The sequence below is a fragment of the Sardina pilchardus genome, chromosome 22 (genome assembly GCF_963854185.1).
Source record: "Sardina pilchardus chromosome 22, fSarPil1.1, whole genome shotgun sequence".
Taxonomy (NCBI): Eukaryota; Metazoa; Chordata; class Actinopteri; order Clupeiformes; family Clupeidae; genus Sardina; species Sardina pilchardus.
The window spans coordinates 8768763-8794126 of record NC_085015.1 but is presented as its reverse complement, the minus strand read 5'-3'; the positions used below and the strand labels follow the sequence as shown (position 1 = coordinate 8794126).

At 44.2% G+C, this 25364-nt stretch overlaps 3 protein-coding genes across 4 annotated transcripts; 2 read left to right on the top strand and 1 right to left on the bottom strand.

Annotated features, from left to right (window-relative positions):
* The first annotated feature begins 1204 nt into the window (after positions 1-1204).
* Positions 1205-8174, top strand: dydc2 (DPY30 domain containing 2). 2 transcript variants are annotated; one of them, XM_062525792.1, is made up of 10 exons: positions 1205-1498; positions 1976-2104; positions 2329-2412; positions 2641-2796; positions 3606-3761; positions 4008-4133; positions 4890-5039; positions 6507-6695; positions 7459-7635; positions 7989-8174. In XM_062525792.1, exons 1-10 carry the CDS (start codon positions 1352-1354, stop codon positions 8004-8006), a joined length of 1332 nt encoding a protein of 443 aa, XP_062381776.1. In that variant the 5' UTR covers positions 1205-1351; the 3' UTR covers positions 8007-8174. The 2 variants fall into 2 exon arrangements, with proteins under 2 accessions (XP_062381776.1, XP_062381777.1); XM_062525793.1 differs by lacking the exons at positions 2641-2796; positions 3606-3761.
* Positions 8175-8207: 33 nt separating this feature from the next.
* mrpl43 (mitochondrial ribosomal protein L43) lies at positions 8208-9626 on the bottom strand. The gene is made up of 3 exons (XM_062525795.1): positions 9376-9626; positions 8956-9062; positions 8208-8792 (listed from the first exon to the last, which is right to left on the bottom strand). Exons 1-3 carry the CDS (start codon positions 9504-9506, stop codon positions 8572-8574), a joined length of 459 nt encoding a protein of 152 aa, XP_062381779.1. The 5' UTR covers positions 9507-9626; the 3' UTR covers positions 8208-8571.
* Positions 9627-9850: 224 nt separating this feature from the next.
* twnk (twinkle mtDNA helicase) lies at positions 9851-16406 on the top strand. Its single transcript, XM_062526528.1, has 6 exons — positions 9851-9922; positions 10994-12379; positions 12691-12931; positions 13986-14093; positions 14407-14548; positions 15288-16406. The coding sequence occupies exons 2-6, from the start codon at positions 11014-11016 to the stop codon at positions 15672-15674; spliced, it is 2244 nt and encodes a 747-aa protein (XP_062382512.1). The 5' UTR covers positions 9851-9922; positions 10994-11013; the 3' UTR covers positions 15675-16406.
* The last annotated feature ends 8958 nt before the right edge of the window (positions 16407-25364 follow it).

Sequence of the window (25364 nt, the reverse complement as noted above, 5' to 3'; positions counted from 1 at the left end):
ACCATATACTTAGTTGAGGCTTGTTAAGTTTCTGATGTCCTTTTTATTTGTTTGTGTATGTGTGTGTGTGTGTGTGTGTGTGTGTGTGTGTGTGTGCGTGTGTCGGTGTGTGTGTGCGTGTGTCGGTGTGTGTGTGTGTGTGTGCGTGTGCGAACGCCGCTGTGCAAGTGTGAGTCTGTCGTTATAGGGCTATTAATGTGTAACAAATTCACTTCAACAACAACCTCTGTTACATAACATAATTAACCTTTTACCATCAGATAATAACAAGAGTAATACTAATAGCAGCAGCAATGCCATGTGTTGTTACGCACTAGTAACCCCATGATGAGGATCATGGTTTACACAGTGTGATGCTGTTTATGAATTTAGGCCCTTTGAGCAGAGATATGTGTCAGCCACAGCTAGACTGCCATATAGGTCATGAAGTGAAGTGCCTAACCTACTGCTAGTGGTGGATGGTACAGAAAGTTACTATTTCCCCTCCAGCAGTTCTGTAGCAGTTCCAACAGCTGTGGGGCGTGGCGGGTGTCTATCGATTCACAGAGCATTCCAAACCCAGCCGGCCAGCGGCGGTTCTCCTCTGCTGCTCTGGGGTCTTCCGATCTCCGGTTTCATCGTCTTGAAAACTCACACCTTAAAATAGGCATGCCTTACAACCACAACAAAATGTTCAGGTCAGGAGTTGGTACATTGGGTATAGATGTATTATTATTATTATTATTATTATTATTATTATTATTTCATGTAGGCCCACAGTGGCCAGGTTGCTACTTTCATTCATCCATACCTCCCAAATGATGGTCCTCAATCATCTGAAGAAACTCATACCTTAAGAAAAGTAGAACAGTAGAATATGGTATTCGCATGATGCATATTTACAAATCATGGAACCTAGGCTAGGCCAGCATCTTTTCCACTTCTGTTATTTCCTCAGCTCTTACTAGGCCTAGGCTACTTTAGCTGCAACTTTTTCACCTTTGGAAAAAGAAAGTAAAACTGAATATAAGCTTTGTCACTATCCACTGAACTGATTTAAAACATAATCTATTCAAATGAATGTTACCAGGCAGCAGTCTGTTGAAATTACAGAGTGAAGTCAGAGCGTGCAATTTTGCCCGGAACTATTGAAGAACTGTCTACCATTGACGCCGAGGAGGGGACGGTTTACTGTGCAACACCGTTACCATGGTAATATTTGGTACTCACAGACGCATGCATTTGCATCCACAAAAATCAGGTGTCAAGCATAGGCCTACAATAACCTCTGCACAAAATATATTGTCACCATTTTTCAAGTAACGTATTTTATTTCAGTTAGCCCGCAAGTTTGTTTATTTTGTAAAAAACAATGGATTCGGAGTATTTGAAAAAGCGTCTCGGGAAATGTCTGACCGAGGGCTTAGCAGAAGTTGCAGTGCAACGACCCTTGGATCCCATTGAGTTTCTGGCGCAGTGGATTTACAAATACAAAGAAAACCTCGACTACGAGGAGAAGGTGAGTGTGTCGCTAATGTCTTGCAATTAACTTTGTATTCTACACTAGTCTTTCTGTAGGCTACCGTCGTCTACAGTTTCGATACTTGAGACAGCCTAGCGTTTCAGTATCTTTGATCAACTGAATGCATAATGCAGGCTATGTCTGTAATCTAATATAGGCATATCTACATGTAGGTCATAGCTTTTATGCTTTCAGATTTGTCGTAGGCCAGTCTGACAAGCAGATAACACATTGCCAGTTGACCGTTTCAGTGCTGTGACATCATCCTTTTCCTACTGATTACAGATTTAACAGTATAGCCAAGCTAGCTGCTACTATTTTACTCATGAAACACCTTTTGCTCTCTCTCTCTCTCGCTCTCTCTCTCAGACACACACACACACACACACACACACACACACACACACACACACACACACACACAAAACACTTTCATGATGACACTGACTAGTGTTGTCTTTATGCTTCCATCAGAGGAGTGCCTACCTGGCAGAGCTGGAGAAGGAGCAGGCCAGAGCTAGGGACGAGGCCATGCACCAGAAACTGCTTAAGGAGGAGGAGGACAAGCTCCGAGAGGCGCAGGAGGGACCCAAAGCAGAAGTGGTGTGTGTGCGTGTGTGTGAGAGAGGAGTGTGTGAGTGAGTGTGAGAGAGAGAATGCTATTGATTACTAGATTTTGCAGTAAGGATTGGCTATACTCATTCCCTAAACCTGTGAGTGTTACAGCACCTACTCCAAGCCAACTGGAATTGTCCCATGACCACTGCTGCGTATGAGTGTGTTTATGACTGAGTCAGTTCATAATGTGTCATTATTGTCTTGGGAAGGAGGAGGAAGCACCTCTATCAACTCAACTGGAGCGACCAAAGAAGTCCAACCCACCCAAACTGGAGGCAGTGAAGGAGGATCAAGTATGCATTGTGTGTGTGTGTGTGTGTGTGTGTGTGTGTGTGTGTGTGTGTGTGTGTGTGTGTGTGTGTGTGTGTGTGTGTGTAAATATGTGTGGGTGTTTGTTTTTCAGACAAAGAGTACTCTATTCCAGCCTAGCCAAGGATCATATGAACCGCACACTGATTGATGTAATGAACAGGCTTTTGGATTGAACCTTCACTTTCAAAGTGACATAGGCTATTCCACAGGAGCCACCTCCACCTCCTGAAACAAGCACAGAGGCTGACACAGGAAGTGATGCGGCACAGATGCCTGGAGCAACATCCGACCTCACCTCTCTAACGGCGACAGAGCCGCCCGAGGAAAGTGGAAGCAGTGCTTTGGATGCCACAGCTGGAGACAAGGTCCTGTTTGAAAGACAGATGCTTTGTCTGGTGGAGGAGACCTCTGTCAAAGCATCTTCGTTGTGGTGGTGGTGGTTGTGGTGGTGGTGGTGTTGGTGGGGGTGATCATGGTGGCAGTAGTTTGTGTGTTGTGTGTGGTGTGTGGTGTGGTTGTCATAGCTATCATCCTTTGCGCCTTTGTTTTGGATGCCAGCTCAGGAGCCAAGATGTTCAGTGTGCTGTGGTGCCATGCTGAAGCATCTGTCTGCCTGTGTGTGGCTGTGATAGTGATGCTGTGTAGTTCAGTCTTCCTATCTCCATGGTGGTGGTGTTTGTGGTGTGGCCATGGTGATTTTGTCTTGCCACCTTCTATTCTGTGTTGTGATTCAAATGCACCAAACAGTTCTGTGTGCTCAGATTAATAGTTCGATAGCTCACCGCCCTGCATGACAGTCAAGAAATATTTCTGACATGCAAGAAATCCAATTGGCTGGAGCTGATTGTTACGTCTTCTACTCAGGCGTCATGAAGCTGATCAAACTGCACAGAGAACAGTTTGAATTCAATCATTTGAGTTCAATTGAATCTGGCCTGAGGCCAAAATCAGCTTTATAGATTTGGATTGATCAGCATGAAGCCGAGTGCAGTGTTGTGATGGTTTTTGTTTTTGTGTTGTTGTTGTTGTTGTGGTGGTGGTGGTGGTGGTGGTGGTGGTGGTGGTGACTCTAGTGACAGCTCAGTAGACTCCAGCTTCCCTTCCCATTCCTTCTACCCTGACATGAGGAAGACATGGAGTCATTTGTTTACCTGTCTTGTGAAATCTGTACCAGGTGGCTTCAGGGGAACCCACCCAACACCTCACAGAACCGGAACCGGACCCAGAGGCGTCAGAAACCAAAACACACACTGCGGGTCAGACTCCTACGGAAATGGTGGGGGAGACCTCTGACTTGATCCAGGAAGAAAACCATTCAGCGGCAATCACGGTCAGGGACACTGATAACTTATCTGGCACATGGAAGTCCATAAGTGGGATCGTAACGTTATTGAGTTTCCCTGGGGAAATTGGAATATAGATAATAAAGTGCAAAATGTCTGTATCTGATGAAAGGGAACTTGCTATATGTCTGCTTGAAAGAACACAAGTAAGACCGCTGTGCAGACCATGGGTTTTACTGGTTACTTGCTGTTTTCCCTTAAAATGGGATCCCTTTTCTATAAATCTCCACTAGGCCACAGAAACACCTGATGCTCCGAGCACCTCACAGTCAGAAGACATGGCAGAGGCCAAGAATGAGACACAGAACATCTCGCCTCAGCAAACTGAGATTCAGCCCCCAGAACAACAGGCAGAGAAGGTGATGCTTTGAAGTAGCATGGGCATTCAAAGCTACAGTCAGATGTTAGCGCACATAAGTACATCAGTTCAGACATTAGTTTGAGTATTTGGACAGGAATAACCATAAAGGTAGACCAATCTCAACAAGAAAGTAAACCACATACAATTCAGAGGTAGAGAAGAAACAAGACTTAACTGAATTCAGAGGTCCAGAAGAACCATGCATGTGAAATTAAGTGTACCTGTCTCAGAGAGGAGAAGAATACTGTTTATCCCGTTCAGAAGTATAGAGGGAATATGACTCACCTGACTCAGTAGCTAACCATGCCCGACTGAGAAGACACTACAGCTACCTGAGTTAGGAACAGAAAAAATACAGTTTGATTCAGAAGATGTACAGTATGTGACTGAGTCACTGAGAAGATGAGAAAAAATGAGCCAGAACCGCCTCAAGTAGAGAAGAGCACAGCCTATACCCAGCTCAGAGGGGGTCATCCCTATGTACCCCGGGTCCTATGCTCCCCAGTTTTCCCAAAAAGGGTCCTATGTTCCCCGGTAAAAGGGTCCTATGTTTCCCAGTCCCATACAAAATGTAAGAAAAAAAGGGTCCTATGTTTCCCAGTCCCATACAAAGTGGGACACATAGGACCCGGGGAATATAGGACCTGGGGAACATAGGTACGCTCCCGCTCAGAGCACTAGCGCACTAGCATTAACGCACTAGCACTGCCTTGCCTGTCTAACTAGTAGATATGCATGTGAAATGGCCCAGCAGGTGAGCGACGCATCTGAGAGACGTACACCTGTGCAGGTGAGCTCACCGGTTAAGGACGTGGAGGACGCTCAGCCTGAGCTGAACCCCGGAGAACACGCATATGGGGAACCACAGAGGGACGAGGGTGCCGTTGGGGGTTCCGAGGACAAGGTGAAAGTTGAGCCGCCATTGGCTGTTAATGTCCAACAAATTAAATCCAATATTTTAAAGTTGCCAGTTGTTGGTTGCGGTCAGCTTCACACTGCCCAGACAGTAATTGAAAGGATTAACTTTTGGATATCAAACGTATGAATCAAATGAATCGAACAAGTAACTCCATCCAACAAACACAGATTGTAGCACACTGACCCAGCTGCAGGTGTTTGTTGGTCTTTGTAAGGGCAGTGTGCAAGCCGCTTAAGAAGCATGCTACAGTGACAGTGTGTGTGGTGCTTGATACGACATGATTGATGCCATCTTTAAATCACAATTGTTTTGACATATTTCTGGGCCATGGGGGTTAATTGGGTCAGATTAAATTATGTTTTAGATCTTTGCAGTGCTGCATTTTCTAAATCTGGCATGTTGAGTTTGTCTGAGATTATAATCATGATTGTGGTATGTGTTTTGGGAAGAGATATCAGTCTGAATGGCATTCTGTGCCTGATATCGTTCTGGTATGGACTGCTTGAGGCCCTGAGGTTGCTTTCTTGAGGCATATCATGACCTTTTTATTATAAAAAAAATAAAATAAAAAAAAACATTTGAACCAATGAGAAGCAAATATCAGTGGTTCTGACCCCAGTGCAAAGCAGAGTGCTGACACTAATTCTTATGGTCAGAGATCTGCAGAGGGTCCTGCTCGGCAAGAGCAAGCCAAGACAAAAACTCACCCCTAGAAACAGATTTCCTCTAAAACTCCCCAGCAACAGCCACAAGGGGAGAACCTGACAGTTCAGTATTGACAACTAAAGAAACTCAAAACCCTTGCTGTCATTAACTAAACCTCCACAAGGGGGGGCTGTTGCACAGCATGCGCCAGAGCTGTATAATACGCCTCATACACAGGCCACCTGGCAAGATGAGGGTCCAGGTTGTTAAGGCGGGAATATTTAGCAAGAGAGGTGTTAGATGGTTAGACAAATAAACGGCTGATAGGAACAGTCAGTCAAAGGAGTCCGAGCAGAAACAGCCCTGCAGCAAAACATGGAAACATCTCCTGCCTAGAAACAGGGCTGATAAGACAGGAAATTAACCCTAGCCTGAAATTATCAAATGCATTCAAAGACAATATAGAAAATAGCCTTTCTTGACATCGTCCATGGCAGAGCTCAAGCCTAAATTCAGGCACCATGACGCCTGAACTCCAGCCGGCCTGAGGAAACCAAGGACCAGTGCAATGAGAGTGTAGCTAATATGAATGTAAGTGATTAGCCATAACCATGAGAAGGTACACTAAAACAACCACAGCAGGATCAGACATACATGCTGAGGAGAGATGAGGGGTTTCCCCAATATTGTGTACTGCAGTGTTTCAGACAGCATTGAGAAGGAGTACAGAGGTGAACCTGAGAGCTACAGCCAGGGAACAACAGTCAAAACAGTGACTGACCTCTGACTCAACTTTTCGCCTTTCAGCTGAAAACGGGTGACACTGTTCCAGGTGGAGCTCTAGCTAGCAATGAGGGGGAACAAAGGGGAGACACAGAGGCTGGCCTGGACGCCCACGAAGCTGACCAGCGTCTCCCTCAGTCGGATGAGACAGAGACCGGAGAGCCGCAGAAACAGACCGAGTCACTGGAGCTCTCACAACAACAATCTCAGGAGGTGATGCCACCGCCGTTTCAATGTCTCCTGTTGTTGTGTTCTGTCTCATGGCTCCACTCTACCAAATACAGTCTCCTCTACTGTGGTGAAAAGGTTCAATTGAATGTAGACTGTGGAAGGTTTTTTCTTGTACAGTGAAAAAACGAGAGAACAGGAGAGAGTGAGGAAAAGACTAATGTTTCAATGAGACTGAGCGAGGATTATGAAAAAGCACGAGAAATAAGACAACAGGAGTAAAAAAGACTGTATGCATAAAAGACACAAGATGACAACTGACAGAAGACAAAAAAAATCAAGAAACTGATGCAGAATCTCAGAGGCAGTTATTTTGAAGGCAAAGGGCAGAAAGAGTTAACTGAAAATGATGAGACAGAATACACTACAAATAGAAAAAGAGAGCTAAAAGAAGCAGATAATAATGATATATATCTCAAAGAGACAGTGCAAAGAAGAGAGTATAAAAATGAAGGAAAACAATGGACACAGAGACATCTTGAAAGACGATCATGAATTCCAACCAGTCAGACTTTTTTAGTCATATACTATACAGCCAGGACGGAAGGAGATTCTTCAGTTCTGTCATTGAGAAATAAGACACGCTCCAATCAGATCATCATGCTACAATCAGGATAGAGAGTGACTCTCCAGTTGTCAGGGAGGGAGAGAACACGCTCAGATAGGCAGCCGGAGAGTCGGACAGGACATGACCTGCCATGCCATTTGTGTGCACACGAGTTTCATCTCAGATAAACCCTCTCGGCAGGAGTTGCCTCAGCCTGATTCCAGCCACCTGAACCCAGCAGAGGAACTAGCAAATGCAGGACCTGAGGCATCTGTGGAACCAGAGAAAGCAGAGCCGTCTGTAAGACCAGCGAGTCGTGCTCGAGAAGACCCCAAGACAGACACACACGACGATCAGGTCAAAGAGGACAAGCAGAAGGTGATGTTCTAAGAGAACTGAAGTGAAGAGGACCAGGGTTCATGTTGAATTTTATATTGGAGATGAGTGCAAAGGTGTTCTAGTTCAGTTTAGGTGATCCCACTCAAAGCAATCAGCTAGAAAAATCACAATTATTATTATCACATTATTTTCCCCAATTTGTGCAGCTATGCTCTCCACCAAGTTTTGTTTCTAATTGGATTATTGGCCAATTAGTTTTTGCATAATCCTGCAAACAAACAATCTGAACTGAAAACCTAACCCATCATTGTAATTAGGCAAATGTAAAAATAGGAGATATTTCTGTGTATAATGTTGAATTTGCTGACTTTTTCCCCCTCTTTCTTTTTCAGGAAGAAGACGACAGCTAAAGTGAGCATGTTGGGATTACCATAAAAATAAAAAAAAATGTTCATCATGTGCCCAACTATCAAACCCCATTAAACATTATTACAGGTTTGGGTATTAATGTAATCTGTGACTGCTGTTAGCTTGATGTTGAAAAACTGTTGTGCCATAAATGTTTGTTATTTCTGCTATATGAGTATGTTTATTGTTTGAAAAACATGGTACATAATCTGTCATCCAGATTTGAATCTGTTTAGCTGCTTTTACAAACAGAGTAATCAATTAGAGAAAGTTTCATATCAGTACGTTTTACTGTGTGTTGAAATAAACATACACAGGTCTTTCTTTGCACGAAAACAAGGCGATCACATCTCCTCTGTTGGCTCAGAAATGTTCACACATTCCCCTGGAGTCAATGTACCACTCATGTGCACAGTGTGTACACTACATCCACAAACTCATAGCTTTGCAGAAAGCAGAAAGTTCACTCAGTACAGTGGCCGACACACAGACAACAGCTTCCATATGAGGCTGGTGTCTGTAGTGCACTTGATCACTGCATTCACATCATCCATCAACTGTCCTGGATCATGTACTGGCCTCCTTGCCTGGGGGCCTGATAGGCCCAAGAGACGGGGGTCGCTGGGTGAAGGGATGCCACTGGCCCTGGATGCTGGGGGAGTCAGTGTGGTATGGCTTCCGGATGCGGATAATGTCCAGTCCTGACTGGTTGGTCAGCTTGGTCATCAGATCGGAGATCTCCTGAGATGTTTTTCCAGTGAGTTTCTCCTCCCTCACGCTACCATTGACTACACAGACAAAAGTGAAAGAAACCAAATTCTCAGTCACAATGATTTGACACCATCATCTTAAACACATATCACTGCATACCAGACTTTGAAAGTTTGTTCTGGAACAGTCCGTGTTCCTTTCCCCATTTTAATTGAGTAGGTTACTAAATCAGATACTCACGGTACTCCGCAACTAGTCTGGGTATTCTACAGGGCTCCGGGGAAATGTACACAACAGTCGCAGGGTTCTTCTTGGCGTAATCCACTACACCCTCCTCGATGAAGTTTCTGCGGATAAGTCGAGAGAATGTTACAGCGCGTACCGCTTACCTTAAACATTACCGTTAGGCCAACCTTGCACTTTCAGTAACATTTCTGTCGCATCAATTCAGATTGTTGACGTTATGCTAACGTCGATATTAGCTTGCACTGCATGACTCGTAACACTTCAGGGCCTCTCTTCGAAATGGATAACAACATGAAATTGTTACAAAGTGATTACGCTAAGGATCATATGAAACTTCTCATATGTCTGCAACACTGAGGACTTTCAGTGTTCATGTAGTGTAGCCAGCTAAAAAAAAAACAAGACTAACGTTACCTTGCTCCCAGTGAACTTTGCGCATTTTTGGAGAAGATGAGAGATATGCGCTTCAGCTGACAAACATATCGTCCAACACCATTCTGGAGCACACTCTGCAGAAAGCGACTTGGTGTACCTCTTGCAGTCATTGTAATGTAGCCAGCGAGCAAATTATACGGTTATTGAAGACTACAATAAAATCCTTCACAATGCTACAAGGGCATCTTCACATTCACAACAAGAAGGAACATGCAGACATGTAGGTACGTCGGTAATGTACACCGGTCAGAAACACAGGCACTCACCATATTAATTTTAAATTCTGGCTTTCGATTAGTGAACGAGCACACATATATGTAAAGTCAGTATTTCACTCAATTAATACATAAAAAATTTTACCACAGCATTAAACTAACATATTCGTCGTGTGGCTGAAAGCATAATTGTGTTTGATTGTAAAACAGAATGGTGTTTCACACGGACACATTTGGGAAGCACTCGAACGTGTGAGCGGGCTTACGACATGCTTGCGACCCTCTGAAAAAGTCGACAGACTTTTATGCAGGTTTGTATTTTCTTGTGTTCATTTTGTGTCGGCCTTGCTGATGTATTTAGAATAGAACGGACTGCGTATGGTTTTGTTCGTTGCATTCACCTATTCTTATGATCGGGGCGGCATTTTTGGTAACGTCAACAGCTACAGTCTGAATCTTCTCTGTGTCGCTAGCGTACAACGGGTTCAAGCTAAGGTCATTATTTCACTGAATTTTGCCCATGGTTATTTGTTTGATGTATCCGAAACTGTTTCGTGTTTCCAAAGGTAATTAGGGGAGAGGGATCAGGTTAATGTGTCTGTCTGACGTCCCCTGAATAACTGCACGTACTGTACGGTAGGCCATTTAGGATCCATGTGACCTACATTCTGCTGTTGTCAAAATACACTACTCAATAAGAACGATTCAGAATGTAGGAAATCCAGACAAAAAGATGTGTGAGCCTTCCCTTACAAAAAAATACTTAAGAAGAATGCATGACTAGTGACTACTATAAGATTTCTGTTTTGTATACTTATGATCTGCAATATTCCTTATGCTTACTCTTAATTGTGTTACATTAGTCTTACTTCCATAGTATGTCCCAAAGTACTATACGATTCCTATCATATCTACTGTAATAGCATTCCTTTAAGACTATGATAATATTTTACCCCGAAATACCACACTTATTCAGTTAGGTAGGCAATGGCATTGTACATTCTCCTTTTCAAAGTCATGCCACAAATCAAGATAAGATTAATCATTATCTTTCCTAGCTGTTATTGCGTAAATAGATCTCTTTGCAAGAACATTCATTGAGTTGCAGATGAGCCCGAAATTATTCATGCCTAGAGCACTTTTAGATTTCTAGTGCATTTTTAGTTGCATTTTTAACAAACAAGCTAACAAAAATAACCAGTGTCTGTTAACTCAAATAAGAACACATTAAAGCAACATTTGCCAAGGGTTGGAAATGGAATAGTTTTGGGCTTAACTGTAAGTTGTTGCTATGTTGTTGAAAAAATGTCCACACTGTCAGTTAATCGAATATTTGCAAGTCAGTGCTCCTGTCATGTTTCCCCTTATATTTCTTCCCTCAGATGTCTTGAAAGAGTAGATCATGTGGACGCGCTTGTGCCTACGGAGGGCGACCTGTCTCCTGCGGGTGGCAGGTGGCTGCTCGTCCAGACACGCCCCTCAACGATGCCTGACCGCGTGTCCATTAAGCCGGCAGCCTTCGTGGAACTCTCAGACGCAGGCCTTCGCTGTTCCACGGCTGAGCTACGGCACCCAGCGCTGGTCAGTTTCGCTGAACCTGTGCCGCACCTTCAAGAAGGACACCAAGTCCACCTCGGACATCCCGGCGGGCCCTGCCACGGTGACGGACATCAAATATTACCTCCGTTCCAAAGACATCCCGTTTCACGACGGCTATAGCTGTCTGCATGCCCCTAGTATTTTCTGCAATCAGCCACCAGGGGGCAGTGGCACACCGAACAAAGACAGCTTCTCCCTCTTCATTAACAAGACCACTGGCCAGTTTCTGTGTATGGAGACTGGGGTGGAGGGGAGCTGGGAGGACCTCCAGGACTGTTTGGAGGTGATGCTGAAGGAAGGCCAGACGTCGATGACCCCAGACGTGCTGCTGGGGTACCCCGCCAGTCTGGAGGAGCAGGAGGAGAAGGAGATGGAGCTGAGGGAGGCGCAGAGGATCTGGTCGAGCGCCGTGCCGTTCTCGGACCTCCTCGACGAGGACGTGCAGCTGGCCAAGACCATGTTTGGCATGGGGAAGCTGACGCACACCACCTTGAAGCGCTTCAACGTCCGCTTCTTCAAGCCCACCAAGAGCCTGGTGTTCCCCTGGTTTGGTGGACACGACTCGGGGCTCCGGGGCATCAAGCTCGTCTCGGCGAGCACCGACGCCGCCGGGCAGGTGGTCTACACCGAGGCCACCGTGCCGCGGCCCTCCGGCTACCACAACCTGTTCGGACTGCCCCTGGTCGGCCGCGGCGACTCCGAGGTGGTGCTGACCGGCCGCGAGGCGGACAGCATGGCGGTGAGCCAGGCCACGGGCCTGCCGTCGCTGGCGCTGCCCCGCGGCGTCTCCTGCCTGCCCCCGGCGCTCCTGCCCTACCTGGAGCAGTTCCGCCGCGTCACGCTGTGGCTGGGCGGCGACATGCGCTCCTGGGAGGCCTCCAAGGTCTTCTCGCGCAAGCTGGGCCTCAAGCGCTGCGCGCTGGTGCGGCCCGGCGAGCAGCAGCCCAGCGCCGCCGAGGCCCTGGAGCAGGGGCGCAACCTCGCGCGCATCGTCAAGGCGTCCATCCCCGCCGCGCACAAGTCCATCGTCTCCTTCAAGCAGCTGAGGGACGACGTGTTCGGCGAGCTGTCCAACACCGAGCAGGTCGCCGGGATCAAGTGGACGCGCTTCCCCGACCTCACCAAGATCCTGAAGGGCCATCGCAAGGGAGAGCTCACAGTCTTCACAGGTAAGTCCAGCAGCACAGGTGTACCTTTCAAGCATGGGCCATTGGCTGTTCACATATACATTCCCCACCCAGTCTATTGGTGTTTTGAAGTTAGATAGATTTCTTTCCCCATACAGTGCGCTGTTCACATGCTTTGTTAGTTTTTTGTTCCAGTTGACTCCTACACTTTCCCTTAAAGCAGCACTATACTCATTTTAAATTTCAGGTGTAAACCTAGTGAGATAACTACTCAAAAGGCATGAAAAACATCCAAACACCACCCAGTCAGCAAGGTCGTGCTGTGAAACGTTTTTTTTTTTGCTTGTTCTCAGGGCCGACCGGCAGTGGGAAGACCACCTTCATCAGCGAGTACGCCCTGGACCTGTGCGCCAACGGCGTGAACACGCTGTGGGGCAGCTTCGAGATCAACAACGTGCGGCTGGCCAAGATCATGCTGACCCAGTTCTCCATGCAGCGGCTGGAGGACAAGCTGGAGCTGTACGACGCCTGGGCCGACCGCTTCGAGGAGCTGCCGCTCTACTTCATGACCTTCCACGGACAGCAGAACTTGAAGTGAGTCCTAGCAACCAGAGCAGCCAATCTGAGACGACAACGGAGACCACTGAACTACATTGCGTGAATTTATTTCCAGGGATATCCAGTATGATGTAGGGCTGCTCGATTATGGTAAAAATCATTATCACGATTAATTTTGTTCAATATTGATATCACGATTATTAAACGTGATTTCTCTGGGATTTTGGAACTATAATTTTTTGGAACAAAAAAAAAATATATATATTTAATTTTAGATATAATCCAACAGGAACAAATAAATGTAAAAAGATAATGCACATGACGACTCAAGTCAAAAGGAAAGCATTGTTATGAAACTGAACGTAGCAAAATAATCATTACATTTTAATTATGTTGTTTTCATAATTGTTGGAAGTCATAATCACGATTAGTCGATTAATTACACAGCCCTATACAAAATGCATCCACTGAGTCGTACTTCCTGTCAAATCTCCATTGTCCTGTCAAATAGAGATTGAGAACGTGACGTAAAACGCAACGCATTTTGGGAATAGGTGGCCCAAAACTTAAGTTGTTTTACTGACGTGCGGGAATAACGAAGTGCAGTTGTTGAAATGCCGTTTACCTGCTGTGTTATAAAATTCAATAGAGTAACATGAAGCTTATCTTTTATCATTTTCCAGCGTGGAAAAATAATAGTACACGCCATGTTTCAGAGGTGACAAAAAGGCGAGGAATGGCATGGATAGCAGCAGTAAGGAAGCGCAAGATTATGTTCTGTTTTTCACACATTTTTTTCACGCTTAGTTTTCATTATTATCATGCCAGATCATAGACCCAGACCCACTAGTTTACATGGGCTGGCACCAGGCGGGCCAAACCTACCCATAATTCTTTGTGTTTTGATGACATTGGTCACATGTCTTAGCGATCTCTATAAAGGCAAAAATACTAGTGACAGGCATAAGGCACTGAGGGTTTATATCTTCTGCTGTCCATGACAGACACACTGATAAATCTGTATATTGTTCATCGTTGTTGGATAAGACTGTGTGTAACAAAATGGCCGCCTGCTGTTGTTTGTCCTCAGAGTGGTGCTGGACACCATGCAGCATGCTGTGTACCTGTACGACATCAATCACGTGGTCATCGACAACCTGCAGTTCATGATGGGCCAGGAGCACATCTCCGTGGACAAGTATGCACTTCCACACTTACAAACACCTCCACGTTCACCACAACATCTATTAAAGCACAGGATACAGGAAACATACTAGCATCAGAAGAAGCACTTCCATGTTCACAACACAGGATACAGGGAAGCAGAAATAAACTGTGTGTAGTTTGCATTTACTTCCACATTAATAACACAGGATACAGCAAAGCAAGGCTTTGATGTCCTATCAAATAAACCAAAATGAAAACCAGAAGTAATTGATGTTTCACTATGAACAAAAGCCATGTTCTGGAGCGATTTTTGGAAAGATTTTGTCTGTGGTGCCTTTTAACAGGTTTGCGGTGCAAGACCACATCATCGGAGCCTTCCGGAAGTTTGCCACCCACAGCAGCTGTCATGTGACCCTCATCATCCACCCGAGGAAAGAGGAGGACGACAAGGAGCTGCAGACGGCCTCCATCTTCGGCTCTGCCAAGGTCAGACAAGGTCATCAGGGTCACACGTTGTGTACAGTAGACACGGGTCGCGGGAGAGCAAGATTCAATCACCAGTATTGATTTCTTGTTGTTCTTAAGAATATCATGCATAGCATTAACACGAATAAACAGTAATAGGTTTTGTTTATTCTATTTTACATCTGTGGTAAGTTCCTTGAAAATACATCACAGCCAATTTAGTATTTATGTAACAGTAGCCACATTTATGGACAGCTTTTTGTCATTCCGATTAAACTATTCCGATTGAAAATTGTGTGCCGTCTGTTTACATGCGGTACGTTCTATTCCGATCAGGTGCTTTCAAGTGCTTTAAAATCTTTGATCGGAATAGCCATTGTTGCCTACTTTTCATTGGGAAGATACAACAGTCAATCCGAATTACTGTATACATGGGTGTTCATTCGGAATAGGAACGGCCTATACCACCTCTTCCATTCCGATTAAAATTCTGATCGGACCAGGAATTTTCATTCCGATTAAGGTGTTTATATGACGATTTTTATTCCGAGCTGTTATTCCGTTTCTAATCGGAATAGAAGTGTCCATGTAATTTGTTAGTCCGTGTCACTATTATGGGGATTTTTTCATAGCAGTACATTTGTTGTGTGTGTAAAAGTGACTGTGATGTTGCTGTTTGCTTAACCGTACAGTTTTGATGTAAGGATGACTGTCTGTGACTAAGTTTGTCCCTCTCGTGTTGCCGTCCGTCCGTCCCCAGGCCAGCCAGGAGGCGGATAACGTGCTGATCCTGCAGGAGAAGAAGCTGGTGACCTGCCCCGGCCGGCGCTCCCTGCAGGTGGCCAAGAACCGCTTTGACGGAGACGTGGGCATCTTCCCCCTGGAGTTCAACAAGGACTCGCTGACCTTCGCCACCCCGCTCAAGGGCAAGGGCAAGCATAAGCTACGCAATGTCAAACCGGAGAAGACGGAGGAAGGTGGTGTAGCGGGAGGAGAAGTGGAGGCGTCGAAGAGGGTGGGGAAGAAGGAGAAATTGGGGGGAGTAGAGAAACCCGCCAAAGCCCCTAGAGCAGCCAAAACTGGAAAGGGGGCGCCAGCATCAGCGTCAGGCAAGACCAGCCCGAAGGGAGAGGATGAGAACCTGTAGACACAGCGGGAATGTGAGAAAGGGATGGAAAAAAGGAAGAAAAGAAAGAAAGACAGAACAACAGATGGGGAAAAAGAAAGGGTAGAGTGTTGTTAGATGAAAGAGATGGAGCACAAAGCAATACCGTATTTGAGAACGTATTTCTCAGATCTTTACGGTTTCATTCACTGAGAGACTGACCGAACATACTTGGAGCCAAGTATGACTGGACCTAATAAGCTGCTGTTTTTTTTTTTTTTTACATTTCATAGCTAAATTAAGTCTTTCTAGGATGGATTACATTCTTGATGAAGTACATGTGGAAGACAGTGTTGGATGTTAAACCCTAGAAGGGTTGATGGAGAAGAAGCACTTATAAGCTGTGGAACCCAAAGTCTGTGTCCATTTTCATGTTGCCTTTCTGGACTGCACATTACAAAGGTCTGTCTGCGTGTGTCTTTCTACTAACTGTGTTCACAGGAGCATAATGAAGTTGTAATAAAAAGGAACAAGTCCTGTAAGATGACTGACAGAGTTTAACAACCAGTGTGCCTGGTGAAGTAGTTCTGGAAAGTTCTACCACTACTGTCAAAGGTCTACTGATAAACGGTTTGCACTGTCAGCCATATGACTGTTTAAAGTACCTGAGGGCTCAGCCGTACTGGAGAGGTTAGGGGAGTTAAGGCACTTGCTACCATGTCCGTTACTGTATTTGTTTTTTACGGTGTTAATAAATTCATACTATTCTCTGAATGTTGTTTACTTTATACTGTATGAATATAATTCATATTGAAAGTTGTCTGAAGTTGTTTTAATCTTGCATATAGGCAAGGATTAAAATATTCCTAAAATGACAGGCATTTAATAAGAAAAACATTTTCTCAAGTGGCCTTAACTTGCTGCAGCACCTGTTTAGGATGTGGATGTGCTGAGTGAGAAATATGGCCCAGTGGCCAAGCAGAGGCTTAATAACCTTTAACCGTTTCATACCCTGTACGTTAAATAAACGCTCAACTAATGGAAAGGGGCATAAATAGCTGCTACAAGCATTACACACTAGCATTAGCATTACAATATTATGACCACTAGAGGGCCCTCTATGGCCAATGACAAATAGGGCCGTTCAAATCGTGCACATTAAAAATGTTCTAAACATATAAAGCATGTTGTGAAAAGATACAGTATTTATTACAGTGCATGAAAATGCACTGTACTGTTCTTCCAAGGCTTCTTCTTCTTCTTCTTATTATTCCGCTGATCAAATTCATTTTTTCTATTCAGCTTGAACCGTTTAACTTAGAAACTTCATTCAAACGTCGCAACGTAGGTCTTAAATAGGGGAAGGCTGCTAAGTATTTTTCAACTTTGTAACTTTTATACGTTTTAAACTATAAATTAAAAACTATTACAAATTTCCCCATAGACTTAACATTGGCCTCTATGACATCACAATCGGATCATTAAGCAATTAGAATCTTATGCCAGGTGGCCAGCCCCACCTGCAGCAGCTCTCTCTCTCTCTCAGGCTACATACGCTGGCTCTCTTAAGACTAGACAGTTAAATTGATTACACCTGTATCTGTATCCACTACTCTCAGTAGAGAGCTGTGTCTCTCCAGTCTACAAGAATATAAGGCACATTCCATCCAACTTTCTATCCATTCATCTTCTTCAGACCATTCACTCATCCACCCATTAAACTGTCTATCAACATCTATTAAACAATCTGCCTATCAACATCCATTAAACTCTCTGTCTATCAACATTAATTAGACTATCTACATTCAACTTTTAAATGATTTACTCTGTCTCAGGCTTTAAGCACACTCTCTCTTAAGACTAGCCAGTTAAATTGATTACACCTGTATCAACTACTCTCAGAGAGCTGTATCAGTGTCTCTCTTAACAAGAATATAAGGCACATTCCATCCAACCTTCTATCCATTCATCTTCTTCAGACCATTCACTCATCCACCCATTAAACTGTCAATCAATATCTATTAAACAATCTGCCTATCAACATCCATTAAACATTCTGTCTATCAACATTAATTAGACTATCTACATACAACTTTCAAAGTATTTACTGTGGGTGCCTCTCAAGCAGCGTTTATATGTCCTCCCTCGCTCCTCGATCCTCAATGATCTACATAAAGAAAGATAGAAGAAGGGCTAGACTATCCCATTGTTGCCGCTCCATCATTCTTTATGTAGATCAGTGAGGATCGAGGAGCGAGAGAGGACGCGTAAACGCTATATGAGAGGCACCTTCTGTCTCAGGCTTTAAGCATACAATCTTATTTAGACTACAGATTCTGTTTCACTACTTCCTCTGTCCACAACTGTTTCAAAATAAAGGTCCTCACTGCAATAATACACTATTAAATCATTTAACCATTGTAACTACTCAACTATTTAACTGTTCAACCATTCCAACTGTCAGTTATCAACTATGCCTCCAGTCAACTACACGAAACCTCCATGTACCTAGCAATCAACATACCAACCATTAAAATTAAGCGTTTATGACCGTTTCCATAGCAACCAACATGATTATGCTGCAGTAACTTCTTGCTTCCTGATAGTGGCCACCATGGATACCCTAGCAACAAATGTTTCAAAATAAAAGTCCTCACTAGCAAGTTAGCTGGTTAGCATGGTTAGCATAGTTAACATTGTTAGCATAGTTAGCATTTTTAGCATAACTGCAAAAAACATCTAACTAAGTTAGCTAATCAACCTGGTTAGCATTGTTAGCAATTTTAGCATTGTTAGCATTTTTAGCATTATTGCTAGAAATCATCAGTCAAGTTAGCTAATCAACCTGGTTAGCATTGTTAGTTTAAGTTAGCATTGTTACCATAGTTAGCATTGCTAGCATAGTTAGCATTTTTAGCATAACTGCTAGAAATCATTAGCTAAGTTAGCTAATCAACCTGGTTAACACTGTGAGCATAGTTAGCATAGTTAACCTTTTTACCATTACTGCATGAAATCAGTAGCTAAGTTAACCAATCAACCTGGTTATCATTGTTACCATAGTTAACATTTTAACATGAATAGAAATCAGCAAATCAAAATGTTTCAGCTTTAAACTGTCTACCTTCACACTATCAACTCTCTGTAAACTATGCAACCACCATATTTACCCTAGCTACACCTTGGTAACCATATCTACATTATCTATCTATTTTTGCATTTCATGCACTGGTAATTCCTTGGAATTGCATTTCTAGTTAAGATTTGTTATCCATTTATATTGTTTTTATGTTTATTTATAAGAAACAACATCTGGCCAGCCAACAGCGGTGTTTGGGACGTGTTGCTCTCTCCACTGTGTTACACAGTGAAACATTTGTGGAGGAAATGAAGATCATCTCAGTAAGTTTCCCACTGCTCTCTATACATGACTTACAGGTTCTGTACCACCATGGCTCTTGATCGTGGTGATCATATGGTCCTCATGAACCAACAACAAAGCCAGAATTGTAAACGCACTGACTACTAAAATAATAGAGCTGTAAAACCTAAACAAACAGGTGAGAGAGACATTTCTTTCAAACCTTTTCCTTGAAAAGTCCAATGCGCTAAAACACAGAAAAACAAGTCTGTTAAGACAGACAATATACAAAATACATTATATACAATAGCAGACATGTAAAGACAATTTACATATTATTTCGGACACATAGAAGTAATATACAGATGTAAATGACTCAAACAATGTTACAAAGCACAGTTTGATAGCAAACAAGTATTTCCTCTGGGTCATGTGCCTCTGGCTATAGCTTACACGGCTCTTGACCCCAGGTGTGCTCGTCACCTGCGCACACAGCCTTTTGTTTACGCTGTTTACCTCTGCTCAGCTCTATTGGGCAACGGTTCCTGCGTCAGACATGTTTACAATACAACACAGAGCACAGCACAAACAAGGGTTGACATGAGGGCAAGGGATGCAGCTCACTTAGTCTGTTTACATTTGAACTCAGGGGAGCAAAGTGACTGGAAAACAGACTGTCTCTGGGTTGACTGGTTGGGTTTCTGCTTTTGTTTTTGTTGTTGAATGAATGAATTGTTTCAAAGAACAAAGAGAAGGCCGTTCATATTGTCCTAATCGTTGTGCCTGTGTTGACTACCCTACCTTTTGACATTTGTACAATGATAACAGGAAACTGCAGATTCCTTATAGGCCTACCGTAGCAGGGTCAACTGGTGTTTAAAGAGCACTCAACAAGAACATATGTAGAATAATTCCCATGTGGCAGTAGATGCTTTTCTCCACTAATGGTCCTCATCCTATCTGTTCTAGACTCACTGTTGCAGCTGTTATCTAGGAAAGTACCCTAATCAAACACCACTCCACCGTTTGATCTCAGTCAGGTTATTCCAGTGTACTGTGTAACCAAGACAACAGCCATTGTTTGCCTCAGAGGGTTTGCCATTACAGTAGGCTACAATTCTTTGTAGGTCAGGATCGCAGGTACGAGTGCTTCCCTGTCCTGTTTTACATGGTATTTTACATGACATTTAAATACACCTAGTTGACACAATATACAGTTGAATCTAATCTAATCTAATCCAGCAACCAGACAGAGTGGGGTGAGCTACTGCAGATTGAATTCCATCCTGATTACTTCTTATTTCTTCCACAGTGGAATGTTGCTCTGCAATTCACACTTCCTGTGACATCATCTGGTGACAGCTCTGGGAGTAACTTTAACAAAGAGCCTTGATTACTACTGTAAATGCTCCACTCCGCTTTAACCCTCTCTGACTTTAAGCTATTCATTCATTTGCATAACATTCCTCTCGAGGTTTGTTTGTAATTTAAGCATAATAGTGAGGAAATTAAAACTTTTCCGAGTGTGTGATTGTAAAACAAACATTTACATATCAATTGATCAATTTTTCGTAAGACCACATATAACATTTAAACAAATTGGGACAAACTCTCTCTACTGCTCTTGAGAAGCCAATTAGTGTGAGTGGCCACACTAAACAGATGTTTCAGGTGAACTGAGAATGTCTGCATTCAACCGTGTATAATGCACCTCTCTCTCACACACACACACACACACACTGCCACCCCTAACAAGCTGCTGAATGCACTAAGCAAGAGGCACTCGAGGGCACTGGAGTGGAGCCCGTATCCTGCTCTTTTCTCACCTTTGATGATGAGGCAACACAGAAACTTTTCCCTCCATGCACCTCCATACTGTTGTCCGACACTCACTCCTCTACCACTGAGCTGTGTGGCTCCACATGGCCTCAACACCGAGCTAAATAAAGCTCCAGTACGAGATCAAGACTCTGAAGGCTTTTTGAGAGCATTGACTGAGAAATCACATGGTGAATCTGCAAAAATACAAAATAGAAAGAAATACAGGTAATAAATGTATATCAGCCTATCAGTTATCGGTCTCTGAAATCCTCAAAGTCCTGAAATCGGTGTCGGCCTTAAAATCTCATATCGACGGGGGGGCTCTAAAATAAAGATAAAACTTGAAACTCTTTGGAAGCATTAAAATCTGTGAGCGGAGCGCAGCCATTCCTCCTCTTTAACGGTAACAGAATCCCCAGATATGATCAGGCGCAGGCACACTTGACCGGCCAACTGTTGTCAGCTGGGTCTAGCCTGCGCGGCGCCACCGATGTCTCTGTCTCCTGCGAGTCCTTTACTGCTACTTATGGTTTGGGAATCACTGCCCAGAGAGTGGGCCTTTTTCGAGTCCGTTCTGTTCAGTTTCTGTTTATGTGTGTGTGTGTGTGTGTGTGTAGTCCATCTTTTCGGTCAAATTCAATGCCATTCTAGTCATATAAAGATATTCCTCTGTTCTCTCTGTGCGCTCACACACGTTCACTCACAAACACCCACCAACCCCCAAACACACACACACACACAAACACACACACACACTCACACTGCCCACTCATCTGCTGACTAGGTGAGCACCTCTGCTGTTCCTCACATGCTCCTGACCCTAGACCTATGATTATACAGCCATACATTACCCCCCTCTCTCTCTCTCTCACAGACACACACACACACACACACACACACAAAGCTCTCCCTTCCCCAGGCTGTAGCATTTTTAACTAGCTGTTCTGCAAATCTTGCCCGATGGTGCAAGCGTCTGGTCTCATGCCATGTAAACAGACCCTCCACTCAGGCAGAGCAGGCCGACGTTTGAGATTCTAGACTTCTCTATCTCTACTGTAGGCTTGCCTCTCACTTTGTCTCAAATTGTCACACAATCATGTCTGGAGGCCTTATCTGGTGTTGTGATGTTGTTTTAAGTTCAGTGTGTAGGCTACATGTGTAAAGAGAAGGCACTGCTTTTAGGTCTATTGATTCTTTCTCTTCCTCTAGTCCTGAGCCCATTCTCTGGCTGAGGGAGGGCCTCTTTCTGTTGTTCTTTGCTGTTTGCACAGCGCCCTGTCCTCCACAGGTAGTGTAACTTTAATGCTGTTTATCTTGGCCTAAGAACTGGTTCTGTGTCACCGCAGCCCTCTGTGAAAACACCTGCTGTGGGTACAGTATCAGTGGAGAGAGAGAGAGCGAAAGAGAGAGAGAGAACTTGTGAGTGTGTTTTAAAGACAAAGAGGGAGACTTAGAAATGTGTGGTGTGTGTGTATGTATGTGTGTGTGTGTGTGTGGGTGTGTGTTTGTCTGTTTATGTGTGTGTGTGCCGTGAGTACAGTATAGTGGAGAGAGAGAGCGAAAGAGAGAGAGAGAACTTGTGAGTGTGTTTTAAAGACAAAGAGGGAGACTAAGAAATGCGTGGTGTGTGTGTGTGTGTGTGTGTGTGTGTGTGTCTGTTTATGTGTGTGTGTGTGTGTGTGTGTGTGTGTGTGTGTGTGTGTGTATGTGTGTCTGAGAAGGAGAGGGCTTTAAGGTGTGGTTATGTGTGACTGCACAGCCGGTTGTTCTGCCACTTGCTGCCTTATCAGCAACGCCGGCTCCGTTCTGCTGTTCTACATTACAGATGTACTTTTCTTCTGAAACTTCCGAACTTCTGAAAAGGGCAGATTTCAATCTCTGGGTGAAAAGACAACGTAACGGTTAAACGGTCACTTTAGCACGTCTCCCCATATGGTTCTGTTAGCCGTTATATTTTTGACAATGGGAAAACGGATAAGGTTGAGATTGAGATTGAGATTTTAAACATCTCTGACCTTACACAACTCTCACAGCACACTGAACCTCTGCTCCTCCGCCACCCCCGCAGGCCATTAGCACCAAACATATATGGTTGTATCTGCAGAGACGGTTGATGAAGCCAGACAATCCATAAGAGGGTAATTTCCTGTATCTGTTTGGAGTCCGGAAGTAGCTAGACCTTAGCTCCAAAGTTGAATTATTTATCCTGCCTCTGAAAGAGTGTTTCAAAAATTATATTTATCTTGTTTTATTGTTTATTCAGAGAAAAGTTTATATTTGACATAATGGACACACCTATTTAGGAGTCCGGAACTACGTGCCACTTCGTTCCATTGGCAAATCCCTTTATGATTCATCTAGGTAACTAGACAATCTTTGGTGTAGGCCATAGGTGGAAGGCTCCAGCTTTAGAAAGTTCAAGTCCTACCACAAATTTGCTCCAACCGTTCACTAAAACCAGCTGACTCTAATTTGCTCAACTCTTCCGCCTGATAGATGAGGTAATTAGTGAAGCCAACAGCCAACAGAAGTGGACACAGGTACAGAAGCAAATACACGGCAGGACTTTTTTTTTTTTAACTCTCTGACACAAACTGGAGTTTGACATCTCTCCTCTACAGTCACACCAAAACACGCGGTTGGTGAGAGGAAGAGCTTGTGTTACAGGTTTGCGGAGCGTGAAAAGGCACATTGTGCGCCGGAGACACAAAAAAGCGCCGAGGCTCATGGAGGTCGGATTCCTCCGAAAGCTCAGACACAATAGAGCACAAATGATTTTACAACTCCAGGAGAGCAGGCCTTGTGTGTGAGTGGATGAGTCAGCAAAAAGATAGAAAGAGAGAAAGAGAGGGAGAACCAGAAAGAGAGAGAGTGAGAGAACAAACCAGAGAGACAGCGAGAGAGAGAAAGAGAAAGAGAGAGAATGAGTGAGAGAGAACCAGAGAGAGAGAGAGAGAAAGAATCAGAGAGATGAATAGAAAGAAGGAGGGAGAGCAGAAGAATGAGATGGAGAAAGAGAGGCAGAGAGCCAGACAGACATAGACGGAGCTAAGATGTGTTTGGTTCCCGGTAGACGGCTTGTGAGCTGACATGGGGAGTGCTACAGGAAGCGGGGGATGAAGTGGTGGATGTAGAATGTGCTTTGAAGAGCAGAAAGAGAGAAACGGGCCCAGTGCCTGGGCTGACCAGACACAAGTTCAGCCCTGGATGATCCGTCAGAGAAAGAGGCTGTGTGCGTGTGTGTGTGTGTGTGTGTGTGTGTGTGTGTGCGTGCGCGCGCCTGTGTCTCTCAAATGACCATCTTAAACTCTCAGCCGGGCCTGGTCTGTCAGAGAGAGGCCCTGAGATGTGTGTGTGTGTTGGGGGTGGTAACCTCTAAAAGCACTCCTAGCCTGGCCTGGGGTTTGGGGTGAGGGAGTTAAACTCTGCCAGAGTGGAGAGCCCATTCTGCTGTGGGAGTAGGGGCATTCAAAAGCACCAGCACTGCACAAGGGCAATTGTTCGCCTGGCAACACAGCAATTACGTGTGTGTGTGTGTGTGTGTGTGTGTGTGTGTGTGTGTGTATGTGTGTGTGTGTGTGTGTGTGTGTTTATGTTTATAGTTCTTAGCAGCCACTTTTGTCCAAAGTGATGATGACATCAATACGCATTGCATGAACATCATCATTAACACTAAAATGAACAGTTTAAAAGGCCTCACCCTACCCATGCGTACTGTATTTGTTCATCTCTCTCTCTCTCTGTAATTGTACTTGCTGTGGGGTTTTCCAGGATTATGCATTTGTTTATGTGGGCTGCTTGGGGTGTGTGTGTGTGTGTGTGTGTGTGTGTGTGTTTGAGTGTGTGTGTCTGTGTGTGAAAGTTCTTAGCAGATACTTTTATCCAAAGTGATAATGACATCAATACACAACATCAAACTTAAAATGAACAGTTTAACGGGTTAGCCTAGCCCTACCCATGCATATTTGTTCATCTCTCTCTCTCTCTCTGTCTCCCTCTCTGTCTCTCTCTCGCTCTCTCTCTCTCTCTATGTGTGTGTGTGTGTGTGTGTGTGTGTGTGTAACTGTACTTACTGTGGGGTTTTCCAAGATTATGCGTTTGTTTATGTGGGTTGTGTGTGTATGGGTGTGTGTGTGTGTGTGTGTGTGTGTGTGTGTGTGTGTGTGTGTGTGAGTGTGTGTAAGTGTGTGTGTGTGAGTGTGTGTGTGTCGGTGTTGGTGAGAAAAGGAAGCTATGCTCAGCCATGCATTTCAGCCCTATTCAGACTGCCATGGACTTAGCCCTTCATTAAGTAGATTGGAGAGGGGAACCTTGTCTGGAAGTTTGTCGTATGACTCATATATAACACTGCAAATCTAAGAGAGGACCAAAGCAACCCCACAATCACCCACAAGAACTCTCCACTTAAGTCGTCTTCACCCAAAATGTACTCTTCTCTTATTCGACTGTGGCATTTTTATTCACATATTTGACTGTGGTCTGGAAAAAAAACAGTTGTGTGGCGGCATTTCACTGATAACCAGACAGACATATGCAAAAACTATCGTTTC